Raw genomic sequence first — 23,862 nt, forward strand, 5'->3', positions numbered from 1 at the left:
ACTGTTCAAAAAAATTTGTGAAAATAGTCCTTTGTTTGCTCGTCTAATCAGGGTAAACCCCTTAAATTGAAAATTATATTTGAATTAATAATTACTTGGTTTTTCCACTCAGTTATATGAAGTTCTGGTGAATATACAATTCACAGAGTGTAAATTAAAAATACGATATCGATTCCAATCATTTGGAAGCTTTCCAAAACTTGTTTAAATTATTTCCGCCCGTCACACTACACTTCACTCGTCAGTACGCTGGCTTCATGAATCTCCGCGAAGATTCACGACGCCAGGTAAAGTTGAATTTTCATCAAATTGAACTAGTCGAGAATGAGAGATAAAAATTAGGGCAACTTTATAAAAAAATTATCGCCAATCATATAATTGCCCATCAAAAATGTCATCGCAAATTAACATTCGTCATATTGTAATGATGTGTAATAATATTGTAATGTGTGCAAACTTTTCAAAATTATTTGATTTCGTAGTCTAGAAATATCGTTAATTATTCGTGAGGCTTTCTCATCAAATATTCCGAAGTGAGAAGATGTGAAATTCGTTTCAAATAGTGAACATATGCAGGGAAGGAGTACGGCCATCGAATGAAATTTCTGTGTAACAGAGCTCGTGAAAGTCTGATGAACCCAAAGGTGGCGGTTTCAGAATGGATTAATTTAATCAACTAATCCGAGTTCCGTGGATGTATGAGCTGGCGAGATATATAATAATAGTGCATCCGATCATCACCTCCATTTTGTTACAAAGGAGGTACAATCCGAAGGACGCTAATCGAAATGGTAGCGAGTTCGCTCGCCCAACAGACGGACTTGCGGAGTTCTGACTCTGCAAGTTTCGAGTCTCTTACTTGGCGATGGACGAACGTCAGTGGATTTGCTTACAAGGCAATCTCTACGTTTGCAGATGCGAAATGTAGAAACCCGGATATATAGCACGCGACGACACACCTAATCTCATTTCAGATGTGAACGTTCGAAGCTTTCTCTCTCTCTCTCGCTTCAAATCGAAGTTGGCAAAAGGTCCGAACGAGAACAGCCAACCAGGGGACAAGAATGTTCACACGCTGATTATGAATCCGACGAAAATATATTTATAGCTACGAGATTTGCGTCTCCTTTGGAACGATTCCTTACAGCGTTTATGCAGCGCCAAAATTTGTCGATCGGCCTTATCCTCAGCCAATTTCTCCAACTATCGAGATCTTGGCTGTGCCAACAGTGTATATTGAGTCACTTTTATGTATATTAAACGACACTTTTATAATAACATGAGAAAATCAGATGAAAATGCCTTCAGTTCCCAAATCCAGTGTCATATTCTTGCTCGTGTGCTGAGTAATTGGTAATATCGATTCCGTTCACTTCGACTCGATTAATAAATTGAATGAATAATTCTACTGATAATACGGGTCAACAAAAAATTTGACATTGATATTTGAGTATGAAATTTTGGTAAATTGGATCATATTTGAACGAAAAAAAATTACATGGTATGAAAAAGTTTGCTTTTGTATCCAGGAGAACGTTTGACCGATATTTTTGAAAATGAGTGATTTCAATGTTTATTTTTTAATAAAGTTTGCAACGTTCGAGTCCAACGAAATGATCTGAAAAAACTCTCCAACAATTCCAGTAATTGTCCAATTCTGTTACCTGCCTAATTTGCAATTCTTAGTTACTCAGTCTACATCAATGATTCGTGAAATAAAAAATTGGTGAATTCCAAATGTTATTTTCCTTTTTGTCCATAATTAACCACAAAATCGTGAAATGAACAAACAACAAAATTTAGGACAACAATTTTTTTTGTACACTCTTAAGTGGAATATTTGTGAAAATAAACGAAGTTAAGAAACTAAAACGGTTAAAACAATTTTCTGCTTTGCACTTGCCAAGTTATTAATTCAAATTGAATATCGCGTGTACATATTTACAGCGCTGTATCAAGGGTGAACGGGATCGACCCCGTTGAGGGTCGATTGCCAATTAGCACGAGATTCGCAAGATTTGTGTTACGGTGATTGTACCAAGTAGTTCGAGTCATGCCCGGAAAGGTATTCGGGGAAGCAAATGCGCAGGGATTGCTTTTAGAAACTGTCGAAGCCAAGAGAGAATCCGAGCCAGTATAGGGATTGTTTCGAGTGTTGGTACTTAGTTCATTGTAGAAGAGGTAGACCGGGCTTCTTTAACGAAGACATCCGGTTGAAGAGGCTGTTTGCGTGTCGACCCGTCGTGGTTTCACGGCGCTTGTGCTGCTATTGAATATATATCTATAACTAACACTGACTTGTGCGCTGGGATACACATATACAGGCGGACGCTTGTATCCGAGTTGGCGAAGTTGTTAAAGTCAAGATTTCAGTAGTTGAACATTTATAACGACAATCTTGCGATGGAGTGAGCCATCGTGTGGAGCATCCTGGAGATCTTGGATCGTCAATGCTGGAAGGAGATCCATTTGACGTTCGTAGTCTATGTGTACGGTGACATACTTAATTTTTGCAGCCGAACCTTTTAGTTGGGGTCCCAGGTAGCGGCGATCTTTACCCGTACTACTGTGACGATGCAGGTGCTCGCAATAGTGCTTTTTTGGCGTTTTTTTAATGAAGAATCGACAATTTATCAATTAATAAACGTCGGTACTTTTATTGATAGAGAGAATTGGTGAGTTAAAAATTTTCAGTGTGTTGTGGGGAATCAACCTCGATTCAGGACGCAATTGTCGTGTCAAGGACGTTCGTCTTCTTCGAGATTCAATTTTTAACTGCCTCCCTCTTGGCCCAGGAAACAACTGCTTCACTCGAAGGAGGGAGAATGATGAAAAGTTTGAACATCTCTTAGTAAAATGTAAAGAAAGTACGGTCCTCCAAGTGGAAGCCATTTAGTTTTCGTCATCGGAAGATGACTTTCCGAGGTACGCAGCAAATTCATATTTCTTAAGATTTAGAAGAATACAACACAATTAAAAGTATAAATTTATGAGCCATGCAGTGGTCATTTTAAATCTTAGTTTTACGAAAGTCTTTTCAGCGTGTGACGCGCAACACTTGGGTAGGCAAACATTGCAGATGTGAGTAATTTGTTTCGCTTCGAAGTTTTTAATATATTAAATGAGGTAAAATTGAAGTTTCGAAATTGAAAATTTTGTAACTGAACAGCAGAATTTCTGGTAATTTCGAGCATTCTCGTTTTCGCGGTCTCTCTGTCGTTACATGAACGATTCGAGAAGTATACGCTCCAGTAGATAGTGTGTTAATATTTCATGGTCGAGGGATCATTTTCAGGGCAGATGCGGCTTCGATATATTCGTGAAAGTGTTTGCCACCGTTCCGAGAAATTCCCCACTTTCTGTGGGTATACCACAGAGAGCGTGATATCGGTTTTGATCGGACGAAAAGTGAGCATGCGGCTGGAAAGTTTTGACGGGGAGAAGCGGAGTGTGGTGTGACGCTAAGCCCGGAAATAGCTACCTCCGACGAAATATATTTAAATGTGGTGTTGCCCGCGGTCTCGTGATCATTCTGTTTATCGCGGTTGAACGAGATGGTAAGCGCTATCGAGCGTTCGCTGAGCGTGTTATTCTTACTCTGTTTCTCGCTGTCGCTGAGCATCGCACGAGAAACAGCAATTTCTCAAGATGTTCAAATCACTGAAGTTCCGGATGCAAAAAAGCATGAGCTGCAATTAATTAAAAGCGATTTGGTCCCCGCGGCAACTAAACGTCATGGTCATCACGGACATCATTCCGAATCCGGCGGTGGTCACAAGCATCACGAGGGACACCACGAGGAACACGGGGAGAAAGGTGAGAAAGGCTACAAGACGAAGCATCATCATGACAAAGGTCATCACGGTAATCATGGAAAAAAACACCATTCCGGGCATCACGAGGAGCACGGTGGTCACAAAAAAAAACATCATGACGAGGCCGAAAAATATGGCGAACATCACGAAGGTGAGAAGGGCCATAAAGCTGGTAAATTCGGAGAGAAAAAGGGACACAAAAAGGGCCACAAAACCAAAGGTTATCACAATAAATTCCACAAAGACGAGTACCACAAGGAACACAAATTCTACGATGACTATCACAAGGGTGGGCACCACAGCAAACATGGCGATTTCCATGGTCACCACGAGAAGAAAGAAGGTGGTCACAAAAAAGGTGGCCATCATCATTCCGGCCACCACGAAGATCATCACGGCAAAAAGGGCCATAAATCCAAGGGACATCATGACGAAGACCACAAAGGTCACCACGGGAAACACGGCCACGAAGCTCATCATTCCCACCATGACGCATACGGCAAAAAGGGCGAACACAAGGATGCCAAGAAATACGGTTTCAGCAAAGGTCACAAAGGTTGATCTCGAAACATTGTTCCCTTGGAATATCTTTCATTGTTTAACAGTTACTTTCAGTTTCCCTCTTGTACATACCTTCATGTTATTCGTAACCAATGCATTTAGATTTTAAGGGACACAAGACTTGTTACATTGACGAAAATATACTTTATTACCTTACTATTGATGCATCACGATTTTTTTGTTTCCACAATCATTTGAAAATTATTGAAGGTTCGCAATGTCAAAAATGACTTCATAGAAATCTATCGATATTTTTTTCACGCTGGAAGATTAACCACGTTCCGTCGTTCAGTTTGATAGACTCGACATTACGATATCGTGACTATCGACGAACTCAGATTACATAATATCGTGCGGAGATGCGGACATTTGCTGTCTGGATTTTCGTTCGTTCTAGAAGGCCAAACGCTAATTTGCATTTGATAGCCCGGATTTGCGACTTGGCACTTGTAATCCTATGAGCTCGCCTATCCCAATTTGGTTACTGATCTATTCGATCATTATCCAGGCCTCTTCGGTTATTCCCTTTCATTTTCACATTATCGATTCTCGATGATAGGCTTGCTGTTGTAATTCTAGATCCGGATGTTTCTGAACGTTCATTCCATATTAGAGGGCTTTTATCACCATTTTTTATACTTTATTATTCTTAGCTAGCTGTATTTCGATTTATAACAGAAATGAGGAGGAAGCTTCAACAAAAAGCAAACTTCTTTCGAAACGACGATATTTTTAATTGCAGAAATTATAGTTGTACAGCTTGTCATTTAGAATGTTAATTTCTGTCTTAGCCGAGCTCATTCGTAAACCGAATGAATGTTTTCAGCGTCAATAATGAAATGACAGTTCGCTCTAGTAGAAAAATAATTTCCACAGTTTCTGAATTTGTGTGTTTCACTAATTGTGATACGTTGGGTTTGCTTTTGTTGTCGAGTGTTCTGGTTCGTGACTGATGCGTACATATATTTCCGCAATCTCATCAGCGTCTGCTCTGTAGCTGCTTCCTTCTTTGTTCGTACGCTCTTGACAGTGCCTTTTATGCCAGTTCTTACTCGGGGAGAGGTGTTGAATTCCCTTTGGGAAATGAGCTTTTGTTAGTGCGTTGCCAAAATTGAGACAATCTAGTTTCTCATCAGTACCCTACTCACCTGGCTCGACAATATTTTTCTCCAATTCAGATTATTCGATAAATTGCTCTCCGATAATTGAGGAATTTCAACTCCGTTGTAGAGCTCCGTCGATATCTTTAGCGTTTGCGTTTCTCTGCGCGCATTTCCATGCGTTGAGCCTCTGCTCGGAATTGATGATATCGGTGTAGTTCATCGCACTGAAATCGCACTTTGCCTGAATTCGTCGGGAAACAACGATGGGTGGTGGATCTATACGTGCTCGCATTTCAACCCCTTTCTTTCACGAGTCACACTCCAATTACATTAATTACACTAGAGCCAGGCTCGCCGTGAGAACAATGAGGTTGTTATTTCCCTGTAGCCTACAAATGTTTACACGTCTCTGGTGATTTTCGAGTAGACTGGGGTTTGTGTGCCGTTAGTATATGGATGTGTGTGCGTGTGCAGGTATCATACTCCGCAGCGTAGTGTTCTGCTTGGTCTTGCACACTCGTGCTACACCGCTTGTCGGATCTGTGACAGTGTACATGGAATCGACCAAGAAGAGGCCAACCGAAAGCCAATTATTTTGTAAAGGGACCGTGTAACATTTTCGCTCCAGAAGTTGAAGTTTCCTAGACTTTTTATGTTTCATTTATACTCGATGTGCTTGCTTTAGTATCAGTTACAATTTATTTCAATTGTCTTATGCCACTTTCGCTTTATTACCGTTGCAAATATTCTCAAAGAACGTTGCAAAATTTCATCTGGATGAACAAAACTGTTATCTCGAGCGTTTCAATAATCCGCTGTTTGCGTATATTCCAGAGAGTAAAAATAGGAATGTCTAATTTATTTGGGTGTGAAAATTTGCACGTGAACTAATTGGTCGATGTACCCATTGCTTCTTTCCATCTAACAAAGAAACGAAGGCAAAAAAATCCACTGAACCCATCCTCGGAGGTCTTGAATCACTGGAGAAAAGTTATCCTCCACTTGTTTAGTTCTTTGCTACGCTCGTTATTTCGGAGTTATCGATTATATTTATATAACTCGATACAAGAGGACAATATGATACGTTTTGTGTTCTCCGTTACATGAGAGCGGAACTCGAGTAGTGTAAGAAGATTGAGAGTGCTTGATCTTTCTTCGAAGCATGTTTTGTACAGTTGCTGGAGTATTTGGAATGTATTACTCGATGGTGGTCGTCCCACATGACTGATCCTCAGCAGCGTAGTTGGATAACGGTAGGAAGGAAGTTGTAGCTTAATTTAAACGAGCTGTCTAAGAAGGATTTTTTGTCTGACGGAAGGGGCACTTGGAGGCTTACGTAAATCGCCTATAAATACGGCGTAAATGAAGATTAAATGATCAGTTCATCATGGGAATCCGAAATCCAAGCATGAGTCCTGGGTCCGAGCTGACCGGGAAGTTCGGTCTTTTATTCATCTATATTTTCGTTGTCATCGGAGAATTTGGAGAACGAAGCGAAGGAAAACTGCAGGATGTTGGCGGAGAATCCAAAATTGCGAGCGTCACATATCCGGGTCTTTTGAAAATTCGACACCGACGATTTACGGAGGAAGAAAATGAGAGTCTCGATCTCGAAACAGCTGCGAGTGAGCATGGTCATCATTCGGAATCCGGGGGAGGTCACAAACATCATTCCGATCACCACGAAGATCATGGTGAAAAGGGTGAGAAAGGCTACAAAAAACACCACCATCACGATAAGGGCGATCATGGCAAGCACGAGGAGGACCATCACAGTGGACATCACGAGGAACACGGCGGACATAAAAAGAAACATCATGACGAGGAAGGACATCACGGTGAACATCACGAAGAAAAGAAGAGCCATAAAGGTGGCAAGTTCGGTGAAAAAAAGGGTCACAAGAAAGGCCAAAAAACTACTGGTTATCATCACAAAGCTCATAAAGACGATTACCACAAGGAACACAAGTTTTACGATGACTACCACAAGGGTGGACATCACGACAAGCATGGACATCATCACGGTCATCACGGCGAGAAACATGGCCACCATAAGAAGGGCGATAGTCATCATTCCGGTTACAAAGACGATCATCATGGCAAAAAAGGACACGATAAAAAAGGACACCACGATGAGGACCACAAGGGACATCATGGAAAACACGGCCATGAAAAGCATCATTCACATCACGACGATTACAAAAAGAAAGGCGAACATCATGACGGCAAAAAATGGGGATTTAGTCATGGGAAACATTAATAACTTAGCGAATAATTGTAGACAAATGTGTTCTTCATTAGCTTTTAGTTGACTGCGACTGCTTGTAATGTCTTTTGTATTCAATAAAAAAAAATAGTGGATATTAAAATGATTGTTTCTTGTGCAACATTAATTCCTTTTACAATCAACTTCGTGGCTTAGAAAACTTGTAACGAATATATTTTTTCAAAGTAATTACTAATATTAGAATGGCGAAAATTGCCGGTACATCAGTTACTCATTAAAATTATTGTTTTTCGATGTGTTTTACGATACTAATATGAAAATCAACATTTGAAATTTTCCACGTAAACGTAAGTGAGTATGCGTGCTCGAAACATTACGACAACAGCGTATAAAAATGAGTTGCTGTTTGTCAATTTACTTCGTGTGCAATTTACTAAATCATTTCACCCTTTTTTATCGTGATGATGGCAGAAATTCCGGACAATTTAATATTTCGCGTCTGCATCGACATAAGTTTTTTGTTATGATGATTTACTCATCAATTTATTGATCGCTTATTATTATAAAGTTAATAATAATATGATGATTATTAAGGGGTCTATCCTAATTAAAATGAAAAAAAATCAATTTTTTTATTGCATTTCTCGAAAGTATACATATTTAAAAGTATGAAACGAACATTTTATAAATATTTGAGCAGTCCAAGTGTACTTTTGAGCGACCTTTACTTGGCTGTCTGAGCATGCTAATACGCACCGCCCAGTGCGGTACCGCGTACCTGCTTTTGTTTAAACGCGTTTTTCTCAAAATTACGTTTTTGGACGACTCGTTGATAAAATCTCCGAAACTATTCAATCGATCCTTACCAAAATTTTACCACATGTTTTTTATCACTATAGCTGTAATGCATATCTTACGAATTTTGAAATTTTGAGCGGAACAATTTTTTTTTTTTACAAAAAACAATGAATAAAACGAGCTTTTCCGTAATTTTTGAAAAATTGGCCGCCATTTTGTCATTTTTGAAAAAAATTAAAAATCGTGTGATATGCGCTATAGCCCATTGAACCCATGAGCTATAAACATGGGATATAACCCAGGCCCATTGAACCATTCAATGGGCTATAACCCATTGAATCTAAAACCATTTTTATTTTTTTTCCGCGCACACCCATCTTTTTTTTTGGACCTGCCCCGTCCACCATTTTTCTGTACGAAAACTGAATAAAATAAATATAAAATAATTTTTTTGTGTACATCAAGAGTGTATTCTTTAAACCTAACATTTTTTATATCCATATTTATAATTTATACAGCCAAAAAAATTTGTGAAAATAGTCTCTTTTTCGCCCGTCTAATCAGGGTAGACCCCTTAATTACATTGGGGCATCTTCATAGAAAATACTCCTAGTTTAATAGTCATTATCGATGTTCGAAAACCAGGTGAATGAAGAAAATGAAATGTGAAATCTTTATGAAATGTGATCATACAGCGATTGAAATAGCAAATCATATCGTGCATGCCGAAAATAAAGGAGTGATTTTCGTTTTTTATTCATTGAATCCATCAGCCAAAGAGTGAGGTATTATATTAACGATAGTATGAATCAAGATTCCGTTTTATAAAATTTCGTCTATTTTCATCTTGAAGTATTTCGGCAACGTGCGCTCTAACTGAATACACGCGAATATTCTATTTTTAATCATTAACTTATCATTACAGTCGTATCATACGAGATACTTCGCCTGACAAATCGGTGTAGAAATTAATTTTTGAGTATCTGCTATTCAATCTGGGGCAACCTGTATCGTATCCCTAAATATATCCAACTGAAAATTTAATGAAAATAGGTTGCCCGTCGCCTTTTGACGTATATATTTCAGGATGTGAGAGCTAATGAAAGAATAGCAATGATTAATGTTCTCAGAGTCGTTATAGAACTAATTTATATGAAATTAGCTGAAAGGTAGGAATACTGTGACGGGTTGTAAAAAAATCCAAAAGTATGGTTATAAGATTTATTCAGGGATTATTTAATCGCTGAAAAATCATAAAATACAAATACAAACATAAACAAACAAATGTTCCGAGTAGTCTCATTCACAAAAAATTCTCGACGAAACAAGGGAGCGGTGTACTCTGACTGAATCAGCTGGTGGTTCCTTCTGGACTCAATGACCTTTCTTGAAAGACCACTTTTTCTCGTCTTCGTGTCCTCCTTTTTTGCCATAACCATGATGATGTTTGTAGTGGTCGTCGTGTCCATCAGCTTCTTTATGGCCCTTGTGGTCATGGTAATGATGGCCCTTCTCGTGGTGACCTTTCTTTCCATAATGATCCTCATGATGACCGCCCTTGTGATGTCCCGCTTTGTGATGTCCACCTTTTTTATGTTTGTGCTCGTGATGGTGACCGCCGTGTTTCTCATGATGACCCGAGTCGTGGTGCTCGTCGTGAAATTCTTTGTCCTTTTTGTATTCGTCGAGTTTCTTCACTTCGTGATGACCTTTGGTGTGATGACCTTTGCCATAGCTGCCTTTCTCGTGGAATTTGTGACCTTTTTCTCCCTTCTCCCCCTTGTGATGTTCGCCAAAATAGCCATCATCGTGATGATGGTGCTTTTTGTGACCTTCGTGTTCGTCGTAGTGACCGTGATGATCTTCTTTATCGAAATGCCCCTTTTTTCCTTTCTCGTGATCATGATGACTCTTGTAGCCCTTGTCACCCTTATCACCGTGTTTCGACCAATGATCCGAATGGTGCTCGTCCCCACCACCCTTCTCGTAATGGTGACCGGATGCAGCGGCCTCAAGATCACTCACCAAACTTCGTGGGATATCTCTGGCGCAGGCCAACGCCACGATCGAGCCCACGAAGAGTACCAAGAAGGATCCCTTCGGCAAACTCCCCGAACGAGGGATCATTTTTTTTATTCTATTAGCACGCTTTCGCAGTCCTAGGAAAGAGGCGAACGTGTTCACCCAACGTTTTGCGATGATATGACTTATCGCTTTTACCAGCCACCTCTATTTATATCCCCGATGTTGGACAATCAGCTGATGCTGGAGATTGGGTGAATATGGACGCTTAAAAAAAAACGTTGTCTGGCCGGGGAACACGATTCGGTCTACAGGAGTATTGCATTAGCGAACTTATACTTTTTCCATGCGTTTCCAGATTGCTACGAACTTTCCTAACCACAACACCGTCCTTTCACGGTGGACCACATTTTTTCGGCACTTTTATTATCCGTGATTGTACACGCTATTTACGATCTTCACGCTCAACGCCTCTCTTACATTGTGCAACAGGGATTCTGCAACGTTTCGAGTCTCTAACTATACGATAAGAAACATGCAATCAATTATAACGTTTTTTTCAACTTATTTTACACTCTAGTGGCTTAAGCAAAGTTTGAATGAAAGGGAGAAAATAACATCTTCGAACAGTAGATCCATTCTGAGTTCCGGTTGAAAAAATTAACAGAGCAGATAGCTCCGTTATTGGATAGACTCAATCTACGAAGCTGAAATCGAATTTTCGATTAAAGAACGTCAATTTTTCAACGATTTGATATTTTTGCATTTGTCATGTTTCGATCACTCGAATGCAGTGGATTGTCATGAGATTATCAGGGAGCCATTGGAACAGTGACAGTATCGATGAAGCAATATTAAAACATCCAATATTACATTTCAAAAAGCTTCAACATCAGAAATAAAATGTGATCGGTTAATTCACAGATTATATTAAATGAGAGTTCGAGTGAGACTGAAATTATTCATGTTTCAAAAGCTTTTCATGTTTCAACATTACTACTTCACTGCATACGTTTCGTATGCTGGTTGCCAAGGAAGGCTGGATTGAAGTTATATTACTGCGCAATTAAAGCCACTTTCGTTATACCAGAGTTAAATATACGACGTACGAACAGAAACTAGTAACATTTTCCATGCGCCGTTTGTGGGTATGGATAAGCTTCATGATGAGAAATTTGATATTCTGTTTCTCGAGCTCTTGGCAACATGGAAAATTGCTCGTTATTGTTCGAAATCGTGATCGAAATAATTCTACCCCTGATAATCGAATTTCGGTTTGGAAGTACTTATAATTACAGATTGCTGTTATCGGGGTTTGAGAGGAATCATTCGTAATAAATTAGTAATCTGACAGGATATTATTGTTTTATATATACTTTTATTAAACAAATTCATCATCAACATTTGTATTTGTTAAGGAGGATTGTACCTAAAAAATAGCCAACGGTGGATATGTGTACACATGCTGAAACAGCCATATAATGTGTTTCATGATAACAGGGAGAAGATGCGTAATAATCAATGATGACCCTTGGAGAAACCGTGCTTTTTCCCATCGTGATGATCGCCTTTCTTCGCAAAGTCTTCGTAGTGGGAATAATGATCGTCGTGGCCGTGTTTTCCATGGTAACCTTTGTGGTCCTCGTCGTAATGTCCCTTGTGATGATGTCCCTTTTTGCCGTGATGATCATCATGATAACCGGAGTGATGATGGTCGCCCTTCTTGTGATGACCTTCCTTACTACCGTGATGATGATGGTGATGCCCGTGTTTCTCGTGGTGTCCTCCCTTATGATGATCGTCATAAAACTTGTGTTCTTTGTGATAATCGTCTTTGTGCGCTTTCTTGTGATAGCCATGAGTCTTCTCGCCCTTTTTGTGACCCTTTTTCTCGCCGAATTTGTGACCTTTATGGCCATGTCCACTCTCGTGGTGCTCTCCGTATTTGTCTTCTTCCTCGTGGTGATGCTTCTTGTGGCCACCGTGTTCTTCGTGGTGTCCAGCATGATGCTCTTTACCGTGTTTACCGTGATCACCTTTGTGATGATGGTGGTGAGTGTGATAACCCTTATCACCTTTTTCACCATGATCCTCATGGTGATCGGAGTGATGCTTGTGACCGTGGCCAGATTCGGAATGATGGCCATGATGACTTGCAGCGATTTCAAGATCTCTGTACTCGTCATCCGATTCCCGGGCGAGAGATACGACTACTAATGCCGAAAGCACGACGAACCCGAGGCCCAGCCTCCATCGAAAGCCACTTCTGGTCATCTTGGCTACTACTTCGGGAAAACGAGGAATCCAATGGACTGATCAATCACGTTTCATGCTTATGCTTATATACTTGCTCTCGCTATTACAATGCTCAAAGGCTGCGTAATCGATTGCGTTTATCGTTCGCTAACAAAGCCTTCTCAACTCGGGGCATATATTTCGCAAACTTGTCTTACCAGGACAGTGGCTCTACGCTCCTATAACTCGGCTGCAACGACTCTCGTTTCAGACAAGCTGATGAAAATATTCTCGGTACATTTCTCTTGTTCAGTGATCTCTAAGATCATCCGTGGTATTACTTCGAGTGATGGATAGATCCAAGTCCGAATTTCGATCGCCATTTTGATAGATAGAAATCAAACAAAGTTACGGTTTTACAACTACCATTTGCGCAATCCTCCCGCTCGGTGTGACGCCCGCTCGCTCGACAATTTCGAGTTATAATTTATAAATTGGGTTAAGGATAAACTTTCGAAATGTTTTAAACGCGACAGGAAAGCGTAGTACGCTAGTAATTCTTTGATAGCGCCAATTATCTTGCCAAACGATATAAAATCGAAGAGGCTGGACTTCCAATGCACATTTGACACACGCGATTCGAGTGTTCACAGCCCTGCTCTGTTCTATTCTTGGATATATTCGTTTAAGAAGTTTTTCCAAGATGAATTACTGGACGGCACTCAGCCTTTTGGTGCTGTGCATCGGCGTGCACACTGCTCTGGGAAGGAATTATTTCAGACACTTTGGCGACCTGGATTCAGCAGCGTCCGGTCATCATTTCGAAGAAGGTGAGGGCGCAGAGCACCATGCAGATAAATTTTCAAAGCATGGAGAGAAAGGTGAAAAGGGTTATAAGAACCACCACGAGGAAGAGGAAGGCAAAAAGGGTCATCACGACAAGGAAGCGCACAAGGGTCAGTACAACGAAAACGAAGGTCACAAGAAGAGCCATCATCATGACGATGGCTATTATGCCGAGCACCACAAAGGCGAAAAAGGCGAAAAGGGTCACAAGTACAACGAAGAAGGTCATTATGCCAAAGGACACAGTACCAAAGGTCGTCACGAGATCCATAAGCTAGACGAATTTTTGAAGAACAAAAAGTTCTGGGATGAGCACAATGATGAAGGCTATCATGAGAACCACGGTGGACATCATCACGACCATTCCCATAAAAAGGGAGGACATCACAAAGCAGGACATCACAAGAGTGGTCATCATCAAGATCATCATGGAAAAAAGGCCTCTCACGAGAAAGGATCTCACTTCAATGAGCACAAAGGTCACAAAGCTGCCGATGGCCATGACGAACATCATAAACATCATTCAGCTTATGGCAAGGAGGATGATCATGACGACGAGAAAAAGTGGTCTTTCGAAAAGGGTTATTAACCTTTAAATACGTGCACTCTTTCGGACCCTTTTTTCAGATTAAACTATTCTCCGAATTATTGTACTTTGAGAATTCACATTTATTTAAAAATTATTGTGTACTGAATTAATAAATAATAATATCTATGTGCAGTAACCATAATTATGCAGTATCGCAATCTTTCAATTAGTCCCTGCAGTTGATTCCTAACTACTGCAAATTAACACCGCAGCACGACCGTGCTGCTTGATATTTGTTTAATGGAATATTTAATTTAAAGGGTAAATAGAATTCGGTCGCTTCCTGGGCGAATTCCTAATTGAATCGATAATACGAGTACCGAGAACTTTTACTATTTAATTTTGTCGAGTGAATCTCATTATTCAATGAGGTATTTCGGAGAAGTAAATTACCTGCACCATGCACCCTCGGACTTTTTCGAATTCATTATAAATACCATCTATAATAATAAAGAATAAAAAATTTTTTTTTTTCAAACGGGGCGTTCGTCGATTGAAACCCTGACGTCCACGGTTCTTTGAATCAGAAATTTTATTTCGCACGAAAAAACTAGAATATTAGTTCGGATTCAAGTGGTGATATGCTGAGAAAAGTGAGCTTATCTCCATTCTCAAATTCTGTGTCCATTTTTTTTTCATTGCATTACCAATCTTTTGGATTGATTCACAAAAGTATTTGTAAATAATTCCCATTGATTGTGCATCGATGGGAGTGATGGATTCTATCGTAATTTCATTTTAAAGTAAAGGAGAAACATTTCAGTAACGTATTGTTTATTTGCACAAAAATATTCGACGTAAATAAAAAAAAAAAAAAAAAGCAGAACAAAAGATCTTTTTTAACCTTCATAGAATTGTTTTTTTTTTCTTCATATTAATTAACGCTTATTGTGGTGTCCATAGTTTTTATGTTCTTTCGCTCCGTTGGTAGCCGCATAATCCGAGTGATTATCATAGTACGAATCGGCGCCTTCTTTGCTTTTGAAAGCCTTGTGTTGTGCGTCCTCGTGGCCCTTATCGTAGTAGCCATCTTTGCCTTTTTCACGGTTCTCGTGGCCTGAATCGTGCCGTTGACCTTTTTCGTATCCACCATCAGCGGAGGATTGATGTTTGCCGGAAGATGCATGCTTATCGTAATAACCGCTCTTGTGATCCTCGTCGTAAAAATCGGTGTCTTTTTTGTACTCGTCTTTGTGATAAACATTGTGAAATCCCGTTGTTTTACCCCCCTTTTTGTGATAGCTTTCCTCTCCGTAATTTGAGCCCTCGTTGCCCTTGTCGGCTTCGTCATGCTCCTCATAGTGGCCAGCACTTTCACTATGTGATTTTTTGTTACCCCCTTCATCGCTGTAGTGACCTAAACAAACAAAATAGAAATTCAGCTCAAGGCATCCTCGTGAAGGTTTTTACTCGACGAGGTTCACCCGAAAATCAATATTCCTACATGACGCTTACATAACCGGTAACAAATGGTATACGATGGAAAATCAATCACAGCTTTTTGCTCACGTCAATTTACTTTTGATAGAAAGTTATCGTGCAAACCGTTTCATAATAATTACCATCAATTTTTTTCATCTTGAGACTTATTTTTTTTTTATGAAAAATCTCAAATTTCAGCTCGCTAACGACTCACCTTCGTGCCTATCTTTGTGATGGTTGCCTTGTTCGCCATTATCGAATTTGTGGTGGTTGTGGTAGCCTTCATCGCCGTGTTCACCGCGGGACGAGTGTTTCTCAGCGTTGAAATCTTCACCGTCGATGTGCTTTTCATCATCGTCGTGTTCCTCCGAACTGTCCTCGTCCTCGGTATCGTCATCGTCGTCATCGTCTTCAGGGAAGTGCTCCACTGTTCTATGTGCTTCGCCAGGGACGTAGTACGGTGCGAGAGGTGGATTTTTGGAGGATGGCGCCAGCGGTACAAAGTATCCTGGGGGAATGGTCGATATTCCAGTTTTATAGACCGGTAATGAGCTCGGGATGATGGTCCGATGTGAATGCAAGATTCCGTGGGGATGTCCGTAATTTATATACTCAATTGGCTTTGGTGCGTCGTAGTAGCCGCCAGTTCCGTGATTCGTGTACCGGATGTACGAGGCTTGTTTTCCTGGGTGCTCGTCGTAGGTGTATCCAGTTGCTGATGTTTCAAGATCGGCCTTCCGCATTCGGGACATTGTCATTCTTTCCATCGTAGTTGGAAGAGAGTTTACTGAAGCCATTAGCACTATTGCACTCCACACGAAACTCCTCATCGAACCCATAATCGCATCGACTACAGAAATATGACAAGACACCGATGTCTGGGTTCTTCGCTGGATTAATAAACTGTGTGCTTCGATGGGGTATTCGTCGGATCTTTTATATTCGTACTTCGAGTATGTGGAGCATGCTAACATAATTATAACGGCCATGGCCATCAAGGAGCTATTATTCAAGTACGTTCGATCTTGGGGACACTTTTGTACCGATATCTCGGTGTACCCCGTTGAAATGTTGCGAAATTTCTCAAAGTCTCGCGTTTCAGGTGGGTGTGTGTGGGTACGAAGGAGAGTAGAGCTGGACCGAATGACCGTGAGGAGTTTGAATCGCCCCAACGGTTTCTCGGACCTCAGATGCGATGGTCGCATTTATCATGGCCTCTTTTCATGCGGAATAGGGTAAGAGTTTTCATTCATACGCGATAAGCGTCACGTTCGCAATATACGTAATTGGGACATCAAGATAAATGGACTCGATTCGTTATTACCAACGGTCAATAATTTAACAGTACAATGTGAAAATTCGATAGAAATTCATGACGAATAGAATAATGAGAAAATTTGGAGTTCGCTACCATTGCATTCGATTGCTATCGTCTTATCAAAGGTACGCATTTGGAATTGAATTTGTCTGTGTGTGTGTGTTTTTGTAACACTGTTATACGTTCAATCGCGACGATTGTGAAAATGTGAAAGATAAAAAAAGTCATTGCAGGCAAATGGTCAGGCATGCGTGAGCAAACAACACGTGCTGTCGATCGACGGAACATTCGGCCCTGAGCGCTCAATGGGGCGAGTCTATGGACTATTCGAAACTCGTGAAATCCGTTGGATTGTCGAAACCACGAGCAGAAACGACGAAGCTATTATATCGACGATAATGAAGTCACCTCAGTAGCTGCATTTCGGAGTAATGTCGCTATGAAATCCTTGCGAGGAGGTAGTGAACGAGACTCGAGCGCTGCGATCGTTTGGCAATTCTGGCGCAAGTGACATATAAAAGACAAGCATTGTGGGCAATACAATTGTAGTATCTGACAATACGATTGGGAGAAGACATCAACAAATATCGACACGCGTCGTCGACGGTGTTCCTTCAATAAAAGGGAAAAGAAATCTTGAATCATCCATTTGACCTTTTATAACTCGAGTCACTATAAAAAGCTTCTTTTAATATAGAAACAAAAATGCAAAGGTTTTCCCGTGGGTGGTTCGTCGCGTGGATGTTTGCGTGCATAACTGCGTATCCGACGAAACCTGAAAAACGAGGTCAGACTTACGGACTTAATGTGGACTTTGGTCTCTCGTCTGAAAACGACTATGACTTTGAAGATTTCCCAGTAGAAAAATATGTTGACGGCAGAGACAAGGCCGGCCCAGAGACGCTCGAGGAGAACGGAATCTCGGGGACGTCCGTTAAAAACGCCCACGTTAGTTTGCCACTGAAGCTGGAACCCGATGCCGAAATGTTACCTGCTCATTACAGGGGCGTAGAGTCACCAGGTGTCGACCATATGGAAATCCTGTCAATCGATTCTTCGGGTATGAGTACGAATTCGAAAACTGCTGTGGCTGATGGAACGAAAATGGTGACCGGAGCTCGCGTCGTTTCGGGTGACAAAACTTCGGAAGGATTCGAGAAAGGACTGAGAATAAAGGCTGCTAAGGAAAATAGGAAAGGCGAGTACAACGAAGCAGCTGGAAAAAAGAAGACTCACGAAGAAATCGATGAAAGCTTTAGAGGACTGAAGCACGAGACTTCCGGTGATAAGGGCGTAAAGTCGAAGGTCGAAGCTCAACGTCACAAGGGTCACAATGCAGCTGGCTATCGGAATGTCTATCACAAAGACGAATACAAGAAGGACGCCGATTTTTACGACAATGATCATGAAGGGGGACGTTTTCGTAAGCACGGCCGTTACGACGAGAAGCACGTTGCTACCGAGAGTGATTTCCGCAATGGTGGTAATCGTGCCTCGGAATTCTTAAACGCGGAAGCAGCCAAGAAAGGCAACTCCGAGACGAGACGTGCCAGCAAAAAGTCCAAGGGACACAATGCCAATTCTGGTTACGACGTTTTCTTCGATAAGTTCGATGAGTTTGCCAAGCAAACGAGTAATGGTCAATCGTCCGGCGACAATGCAAAGACTGCCATCAAAATATGACGTTAATCATACGATTTTTTAAATACCCTGTTCATAAAAGTATTTTTTTGTAAATAAATCAAAGCTTCAAATAAAATTTGAGTGATGAAATAATAAAAAAATGATTGTCTTAATTTACTGTTGAAAAATAAAATAAACACAACAATAATGAAACGAAACTATAACGGTAGCAACCGCTAGATTTTCCGGTGCATACGTGTGCAGCATCAGAATCAGTTGCTTCGTGACATAAGCCTGCTACGAGCCCGGATACCGGTTTTTTTTCTCCGAACAATAATGGTTGTATGTGCTGCTAATAAAAAAGGTTTTCCGACCTACAGAATCCTCCTTCCTGCTCGGGGCACCAATTTCAGCTGTGGATTGTAACGTTATATGTCATGTGAATAAAAAAAATTATATACATCTTCTCTCGTGCAATTTATCACGCTTTTTCATACCTAACAAAGTATTACACTGACCCTAGGGGACGGAGTTCGGAATATATAGCGAAACCGAGGGATGGGACCAAAGAGCGAGATAGTAAAAGTTACGAGATTGTAGTAAAGAAGATGAAAGTAGGAAAAAGAGTCCATCCAGTTCAGTTTCGGAGCGGCGTGCGAATCCGAACATCCAGAAAAGTAGTTTTCTTTGATAAATGGATATCAATAATGTTCGTCCTGATCTACTATGCGTAATGTAACGTATAATTTAATAGCGATATATCACAATTTTCTTAAGGTAGATCATGCCCGTAGGATCGTATTTTACGGGTGTCTAAATTGGGTCGATTTTCATTTCCTAATTAAAGATATTATCACTCTAAATTAACGTCAGAGTTATTAATTCAAAAGTGTTAATAAATTTTTTCAACTGATTTTTTGGCTAATGAAATTACAAGCCATTAATTAAACAGGGATCCATCACTCACTGAACCCCAAATTTCATTCGTCCCTGGCTAAAATACTACAGTTCTCTGTGTAAAAAAACCGAAATGGATACAGAAAGAAGTGTTAATAAAAAGACAGAAGGCTATGACAGGAATGGTCCAAGCCAAGAAGAAACAAAACACCGAAATAATCAAATGTGAGGTTACGAGTGCTCATTACCAATTTCGTTCAATCTTTAACTTCATTGTTGTGTATTATTTCATATAAACTTCGTAAGAGGCGTTCATTCGTTATATGAAAAGGTAAACGTTTTTTTAAGCATAGTCCCCATAACCCTGTGTATTTTTCTTCATATTCAAACACGTTTATCCAAATAACCAATAAGATGAACCCTTTAAAATTTGGTATGCGTGTCAGTCGACTACCCATTTAAACTGAGTGTAAATTTCAAGATTTTCCTAAGAAAATTGTTTCGTGCATGAACTACCTTAAGCATCGTCTAAACGCAGAGTGCATAATTGATACAACTCACAAATGATGAGAATGTTCAGGTTATAAATTGACTGCGATAAAAAGCAAGAGCCTAAAGCGCTCCGTGGATAAAATCCTCGTGCTTTTTTCTTTTGTTTCAGCAGTCAATGCGAACGGTAGGCAGGTCTCGTGTATAATTTTCGAAAAATCGGAAAGGCAAAAATATTGCGTACATGTGGAATAATGGAGTAGGGGGTTGAGGCTACAGCCTTTGGCTATCAAAAGAAAAACTGACGTTCGTAGCTTTTCGTCTATACTCGTGTATTCCCTTACATCTGCTGACAGGAATATCCTTCTCGCTTTTTTTTTCTATTCCTCCTCTCATTTTCCAGCACCTATTCGTTCTTCGTATGCTCCGGTTAAGCCCCAAGGGCTCTGTGCATTCATCAACAATAAGCCGCAGCAGCAGCAGCAGCAGCAGCAGCAGCTAACCATGCGGACCAGCGGGAAGAGAGGTTGGGAGGGGGGTGAACTGAGGAATGGAAGTATGAGGGCTCCATTGTATCTAAGAGAGGGGCGAAAGTGATCCTGTGGTACAGAAACGCTGTTTGCAGAGGGCGCGCGTGCGCCACATCCAACCGGCCTGAATACATAAATCAGTCAGTCTGCATTCTGCCAAGCATATCACTTGGAGCAACGGGTATGAATGAATGGAGGTGCTGAATTATCGTCTGGTCGGCTTCCAGCTAGCCGACGTTACCACCAACGGGATGGGGACAGGCCACCCCCGACCTTTCCTTACTTCATCCTTTGGCCTCCTTCTCTCTCTCTCACTCTCTTTCGGTCTCCTTGCCTTACAGCAATGACAGAGTCCGCAGAAAGAGAGGAAGGTATGAGGAAAATAGAACGTAAACGACAGCGAGAGGACCACCGGGCGAAATCAGCGCTTCGGGCCAAGTCGTAAATCCTAGAACGTCTTTGTCGCGAGTCTCCTGCGCTAGGCGAAAGCCAAGCGCGTCCAACGAGCTATAGATTGGGTATGGCAAGCCCGCGGGATTTTCCTTTCTTCGAATCTGTCGTCGGATACCTATTCTCCTTAATCCTTTTCCGCTTCTTTCGACAATTATTTACCGCAAACTTCCAAACCACCGTATCGTCTAGTATTGGCTATTTGGTGAGAAAAATTGGGCTGCATCTTCAATGAAAAACCATCGTCATTTGTTTTCTTTTTCTGTGTGCGTGCGTGTGTTTTTTTTAATTGTCTACGAAGATCGCGGATTCATTGAGTTGTCATCACTATAGCTCGTACTTTCGCATTTACGGTTATGTCACGTACTCTATCATGTCTCGATTTATGTTAAGCAATTTCGTTCGAAAATTTGTTCACGCAGCGCACACCTCGACGGTTGGAAAAGCTTGTGGAAGAGCTTTTGCGCAAACGAGGTCGTTAAGCGGGCCATGTCCTGTGAGTAAAGTACAGCGATATAAATTAGTAATTGGAGTGTAGTTTTTACGATGTTGAGCAGGTCGAATGTTCTGATAAATAATTACGATCGATTGGTTTACACGGGTCCACATGATTGACAGTTTCTCGAGAAATTCATATCGCGGAAATAATCAAAGTGCAGCTCACATTGCCTGTTCTCTCACTTATTAAGGGAAACACAGATATTAAAACGAGAATTGCACTTCCCAATGATTTCCGTCGAGTTATGGAGCTCATGTGCCAAGCGTACTTCAAAAAGGAGCCAAGCCTCGTCAACATCGGCCTTGCTAGTGAGGAACAACCACCTCCAATCCTTCTTAACCTGATGTACCAACAACTCAGGGAAGGTATGACAATCATAGCCGAAGATAGAGAAAATTGTATCGTAGGTGCGGCGATAAATGCTGGCTCGTGTCCCTGGGAGCCTGAAAACCTAATTGAATACGCCGAACGGTGCGAGAGAGGATCCGTACGGGATATTCTGAAATTTTATGCGTATGTCACCCAAGCCCCTCAACTATGGAACAAATATTGTGTTCTGAAAATATTCGACTGTGCCTCCGTAGCAGTAGATTCAAAATATCTTGGTATGGGAATTGCGAAACGTCTCGTTAAGGAGAGTTGGTATCTGGCTAGAGACTGCGGCTATCAAGCCTTCCGTATAGACTGTACGAGCCTGTGAGTATTTTGCGTCCTTAAGTTTTCTAGATTCTACAAAACTCCATTCTTTTTAGCAAGTTTTTAATATGATTTTTTTTTGGAATTTTTTTACTCTTTTTTCTAATTTAATAAATCAAGAAGATTTGAATATTTTTATTACGATTTAAGGTAGTTCATGCATGAAACGATTTTCGTCGACTGACACGCATTTCAAATTTTAAAGGGTTCGTCTTACTGGTTATTTAGATAAACGTGCTTAAATATGAAGAAAAATATACAGGGTTATGGGGACTATGCTTAAAAAATCGTTTACCTTTTCATATAACGAATGAACGCCTCTTACGAAGTTCATGAAATAATACACAATGACAATGAAGTTAAAGATTGAACGAAATTGGTAATGAGCACGCGTAACCTCACATTCGATTATTTCGGCGTTTTGTTTCTTCTCGGCTTGGACCATTCCTGTCATAGCCTTCTGTCTTTTTATTAACACTTTTTTCTTTATTCATTTCCCTTTGTGCTCTCTAAAGCGGTTTTTAAATCAGAAAACTGTAGTATTTTAGCCAGGGACGAATGAAATTTGGGGTTCAGTCAGTGATGGATCCCTGTTTGATTAATGGCTTGTAATTTCATTAGCCAAAAAATAAGTTGAAAAAATTTATTTACACTTTTGAATTAATACTTTGACATTAATTTAGTGTGATAACAACTTTAATTAGGAAGTAAAATTCCACCCAATTTAGACATTCATAAAATACGATCCTACGGGCATGACCTACCTTAATGCGTGCTGATTTAATTCGCATGATTTTGAACTTTTTCGATTAAAGTTTATGCACGTAGAATAACTGAATTAATCTTATTCAGCCTTCGTTTAATATAGACAGTAAATATTTTTTATTGTAACTACGATTTTACACTTCACTGAAGATATACTGCAAAAATAGCCGAAGGTTTCGGTTGGGAGTGCGTATTCGCAGTGTCCTACAGAAGATATATCGATAGCGGGGGTCTCGTCTTCAAGTGCATAGAAGAGCCACATACGGAAGTTCGGGTATTCGCGGACAGGCCACTCATCTGCAAAGATTACTGCATCTCGAATCCGGATAGTTGTAAAATTGGCACGGTGCCGCGCGGAAAATAAATCCATTGAAAACGCTTGAGCTAGTTTCAAGAAATAGTACAAATTGTACAGGAACGTCCATAAATTCCAAAGGATCCAGTAGTACGCAGCATTCTTCGTAGTTTTGTCAATTCTCACAGGCCTCAATGTTATTTCTCGAAGATTGGCTGGCCCACCAATCAGTAGAAGTGAAATGAAATCAAGCTCGATTGATTGATAATAAAAAAATACATATTTCTGTCTATTTGCACATATTCGTGGGATTGACCTATAACGAAAGTAATAAAAAAAAAAAAACCACATAAACTTAAAGGAAAATAATGAGACAACGATTTTCGTCATTTGTAAGAGATCGAGAAAAAATAGCTCTTCGAAAAAGAAGTATGACAAAGTGCCTACTTAAAGTTTCTCCTCCTCCCGTCGGATCATCTTTTCAATATAGATTTTGTTCGACGAGCCCGCAAGTTCGGTAATATTCAAAAATTTTTCAGCGCCCCTGAACGTTTTATTTCCTGGGGAATATCCCACCTATAAAGTATGACGTGACCAGAAAACCGAAATGGTTATGGTCCACTGGTCTTTTCCCTTGTTAGTGGAAACTTACATTTCTCGGCTTTTCAGGCTGCCTGACACT

The 23,862-nt window shown here is 40.5% G+C and overlaps 7 protein-coding genes across 7 annotated transcripts; 5 read left to right on the forward strand and 2 right to left on the reverse strand.

The window, feature by feature from the left end:
- Positions 1 to 3,549: 3,549 nt before the first annotated feature.
- On the forward strand, positions 3,550 to 4,522 carry LOC122406187 (histidine-rich glycoprotein-like). The gene has a single exon (XM_043411484.1). The coding sequence runs from the start codon at positions 3,555 to 3,557 to the stop codon at positions 4,374 to 4,376; it is 822 nt and encodes a 273-aa protein (XP_043267419.1). The 5' UTR covers positions 3,550 to 3,554; the 3' UTR covers positions 4,377 to 4,522.
- Positions 4,523 to 6,866: 2,344 nt separating this feature from the next.
- LOC122407201 (histidine-rich glycoprotein-like) lies at positions 6,867 to 7,739 on the forward strand. Its single transcript, XM_043413248.1, has one exon. It carries the CDS (start codon positions 6,867 to 6,869, stop codon positions 7,737 to 7,739), a length of 873 nt encoding a protein of 290 aa, XP_043269183.1.
- Positions 7,740 to 9,796: 2,057 nt separating this feature from the next.
- LOC122406112 (histidine-rich glycoprotein-like) lies at positions 9,797 to 10,692 on the reverse strand. The gene has a single exon (XM_043411339.1). It carries the CDS (start codon positions 10,629 to 10,631, stop codon positions 9,879 to 9,881), a length of 753 nt encoding a protein of 250 aa, XP_043267274.1. The 5' UTR covers positions 10,632 to 10,692; the 3' UTR covers positions 9,797 to 9,878.
- A 1,261-nt stretch (positions 10,693 to 11,953) lies between these two features.
- On the reverse strand, positions 11,954 to 12,810 carry LOC122406111 (histidine-rich glycoprotein-like). Its single transcript, XM_043411338.1, has one exon. The coding sequence runs from the start codon at positions 12,798 to 12,800 to the stop codon at positions 12,045 to 12,047; it is 756 nt and encodes a 251-aa protein (XP_043267273.1). The 5' UTR covers positions 12,801 to 12,810; the 3' UTR covers positions 11,954 to 12,044.
- Positions 12,811 to 13,426: 616 nt separating this feature from the next.
- Positions 13,427 to 14,298, forward strand: LOC122406526 (histidine-rich glycoprotein-like). The gene has a single exon (XM_043412026.1). It carries the CDS (start codon positions 13,465 to 13,467, stop codon positions 14,194 to 14,196), a length of 732 nt encoding a protein of 243 aa, XP_043267961.1. The 5' UTR covers positions 13,427 to 13,464; the 3' UTR covers positions 14,197 to 14,298.
- Positions 14,299 to 17,589: 3,291 nt separating this feature from the next.
- Positions 17,590 to 18,619, forward strand: LOC122407202 (uncharacterized). The gene has a single exon (XM_043413250.1). The coding sequence runs from the start codon at positions 17,642 to 17,644 to the stop codon at positions 18,617 to 18,619; it is 978 nt and encodes a 325-aa protein (XP_043269185.1). The 5' UTR covers positions 17,590 to 17,641.
- A 2,795-nt stretch (positions 18,620 to 21,414) lies between these two features.
- On the forward strand, positions 21,415 to 23,249 carry LOC122407203 (arylalkylamine N-acetyltransferase 1-like). The gene is made up of 3 exons (XM_043413251.1): positions 21,415 to 21,421; positions 21,625 to 22,120; positions 23,036 to 23,249. The coding sequence occupies exons 1-3, from the start codon at positions 21,415 to 21,417 to the stop codon at positions 23,247 to 23,249; spliced, it is 717 nt and encodes a 238-aa protein (XP_043269186.1).
- Positions 23,250 to 23,862: the final 613 nt, after the last annotated feature.

This window comes from Venturia canescens, chromosome 2, assembly GCF_019457755.1.
Source record: "Venturia canescens isolate UGA chromosome 2, ASM1945775v1, whole genome shotgun sequence".
In the NCBI taxonomy this organism is placed as follows: Eukaryota; Metazoa; Arthropoda; class Insecta; order Hymenoptera; family Ichneumonidae; genus Venturia; species Venturia canescens.

Bases quoted from the DNA above. Each gene is read 5' to 3' on its own strand.
- LOC122406526 (XM_043412026.1), top strand. From the start codon at position 13,465: ATGAATTACTGGACGGCACTCAGCCTTTTGGTGCTGTGCATCGGCGTG.
- LOC122407201 (XM_043413248.1), top strand. From the start codon at position 6,867: ATGGGAATCCGAAATCCAAGCATGAGTCCTGGGTCCGAGCTGACCGGG.
- LOC122407202 (XM_043413250.1), top strand. From the start codon at position 17,642: ATGCAAAGGTTTTCCCGTGGGTGGTTCGTCGCGTGGATGTTTGCGTGC.
- LOC122406111 (XM_043411338.1), bottom strand. From the start codon at position 12,800: ATGACCAGAAGTGGCTTTCGATGGAGGCTGGGCCTCGGGTTCGTCGTG.
- LOC122406187 (XM_043411484.1), top strand. From the start codon at position 3,555: ATGGTAAGCGCTATCGAGCGTTCGCTGAGCGTGTTATTCTTACTCTGT.
- LOC122406112 (XM_043411339.1), bottom strand. From the start codon at position 10,631: ATGATCCCTCGTTCGGGGAGTTTGCCGAAGGGATCCTTCTTGGTACTC.
- LOC122407203 (XM_043413251.1), top strand. The intron at 22,121-23,035 runs GTGAGTATTTTG...ACTTCACTGAAG, and splicing joins CGTATAGACTGTACGAGCCT to ATATACTGCAAAAATAGCCG.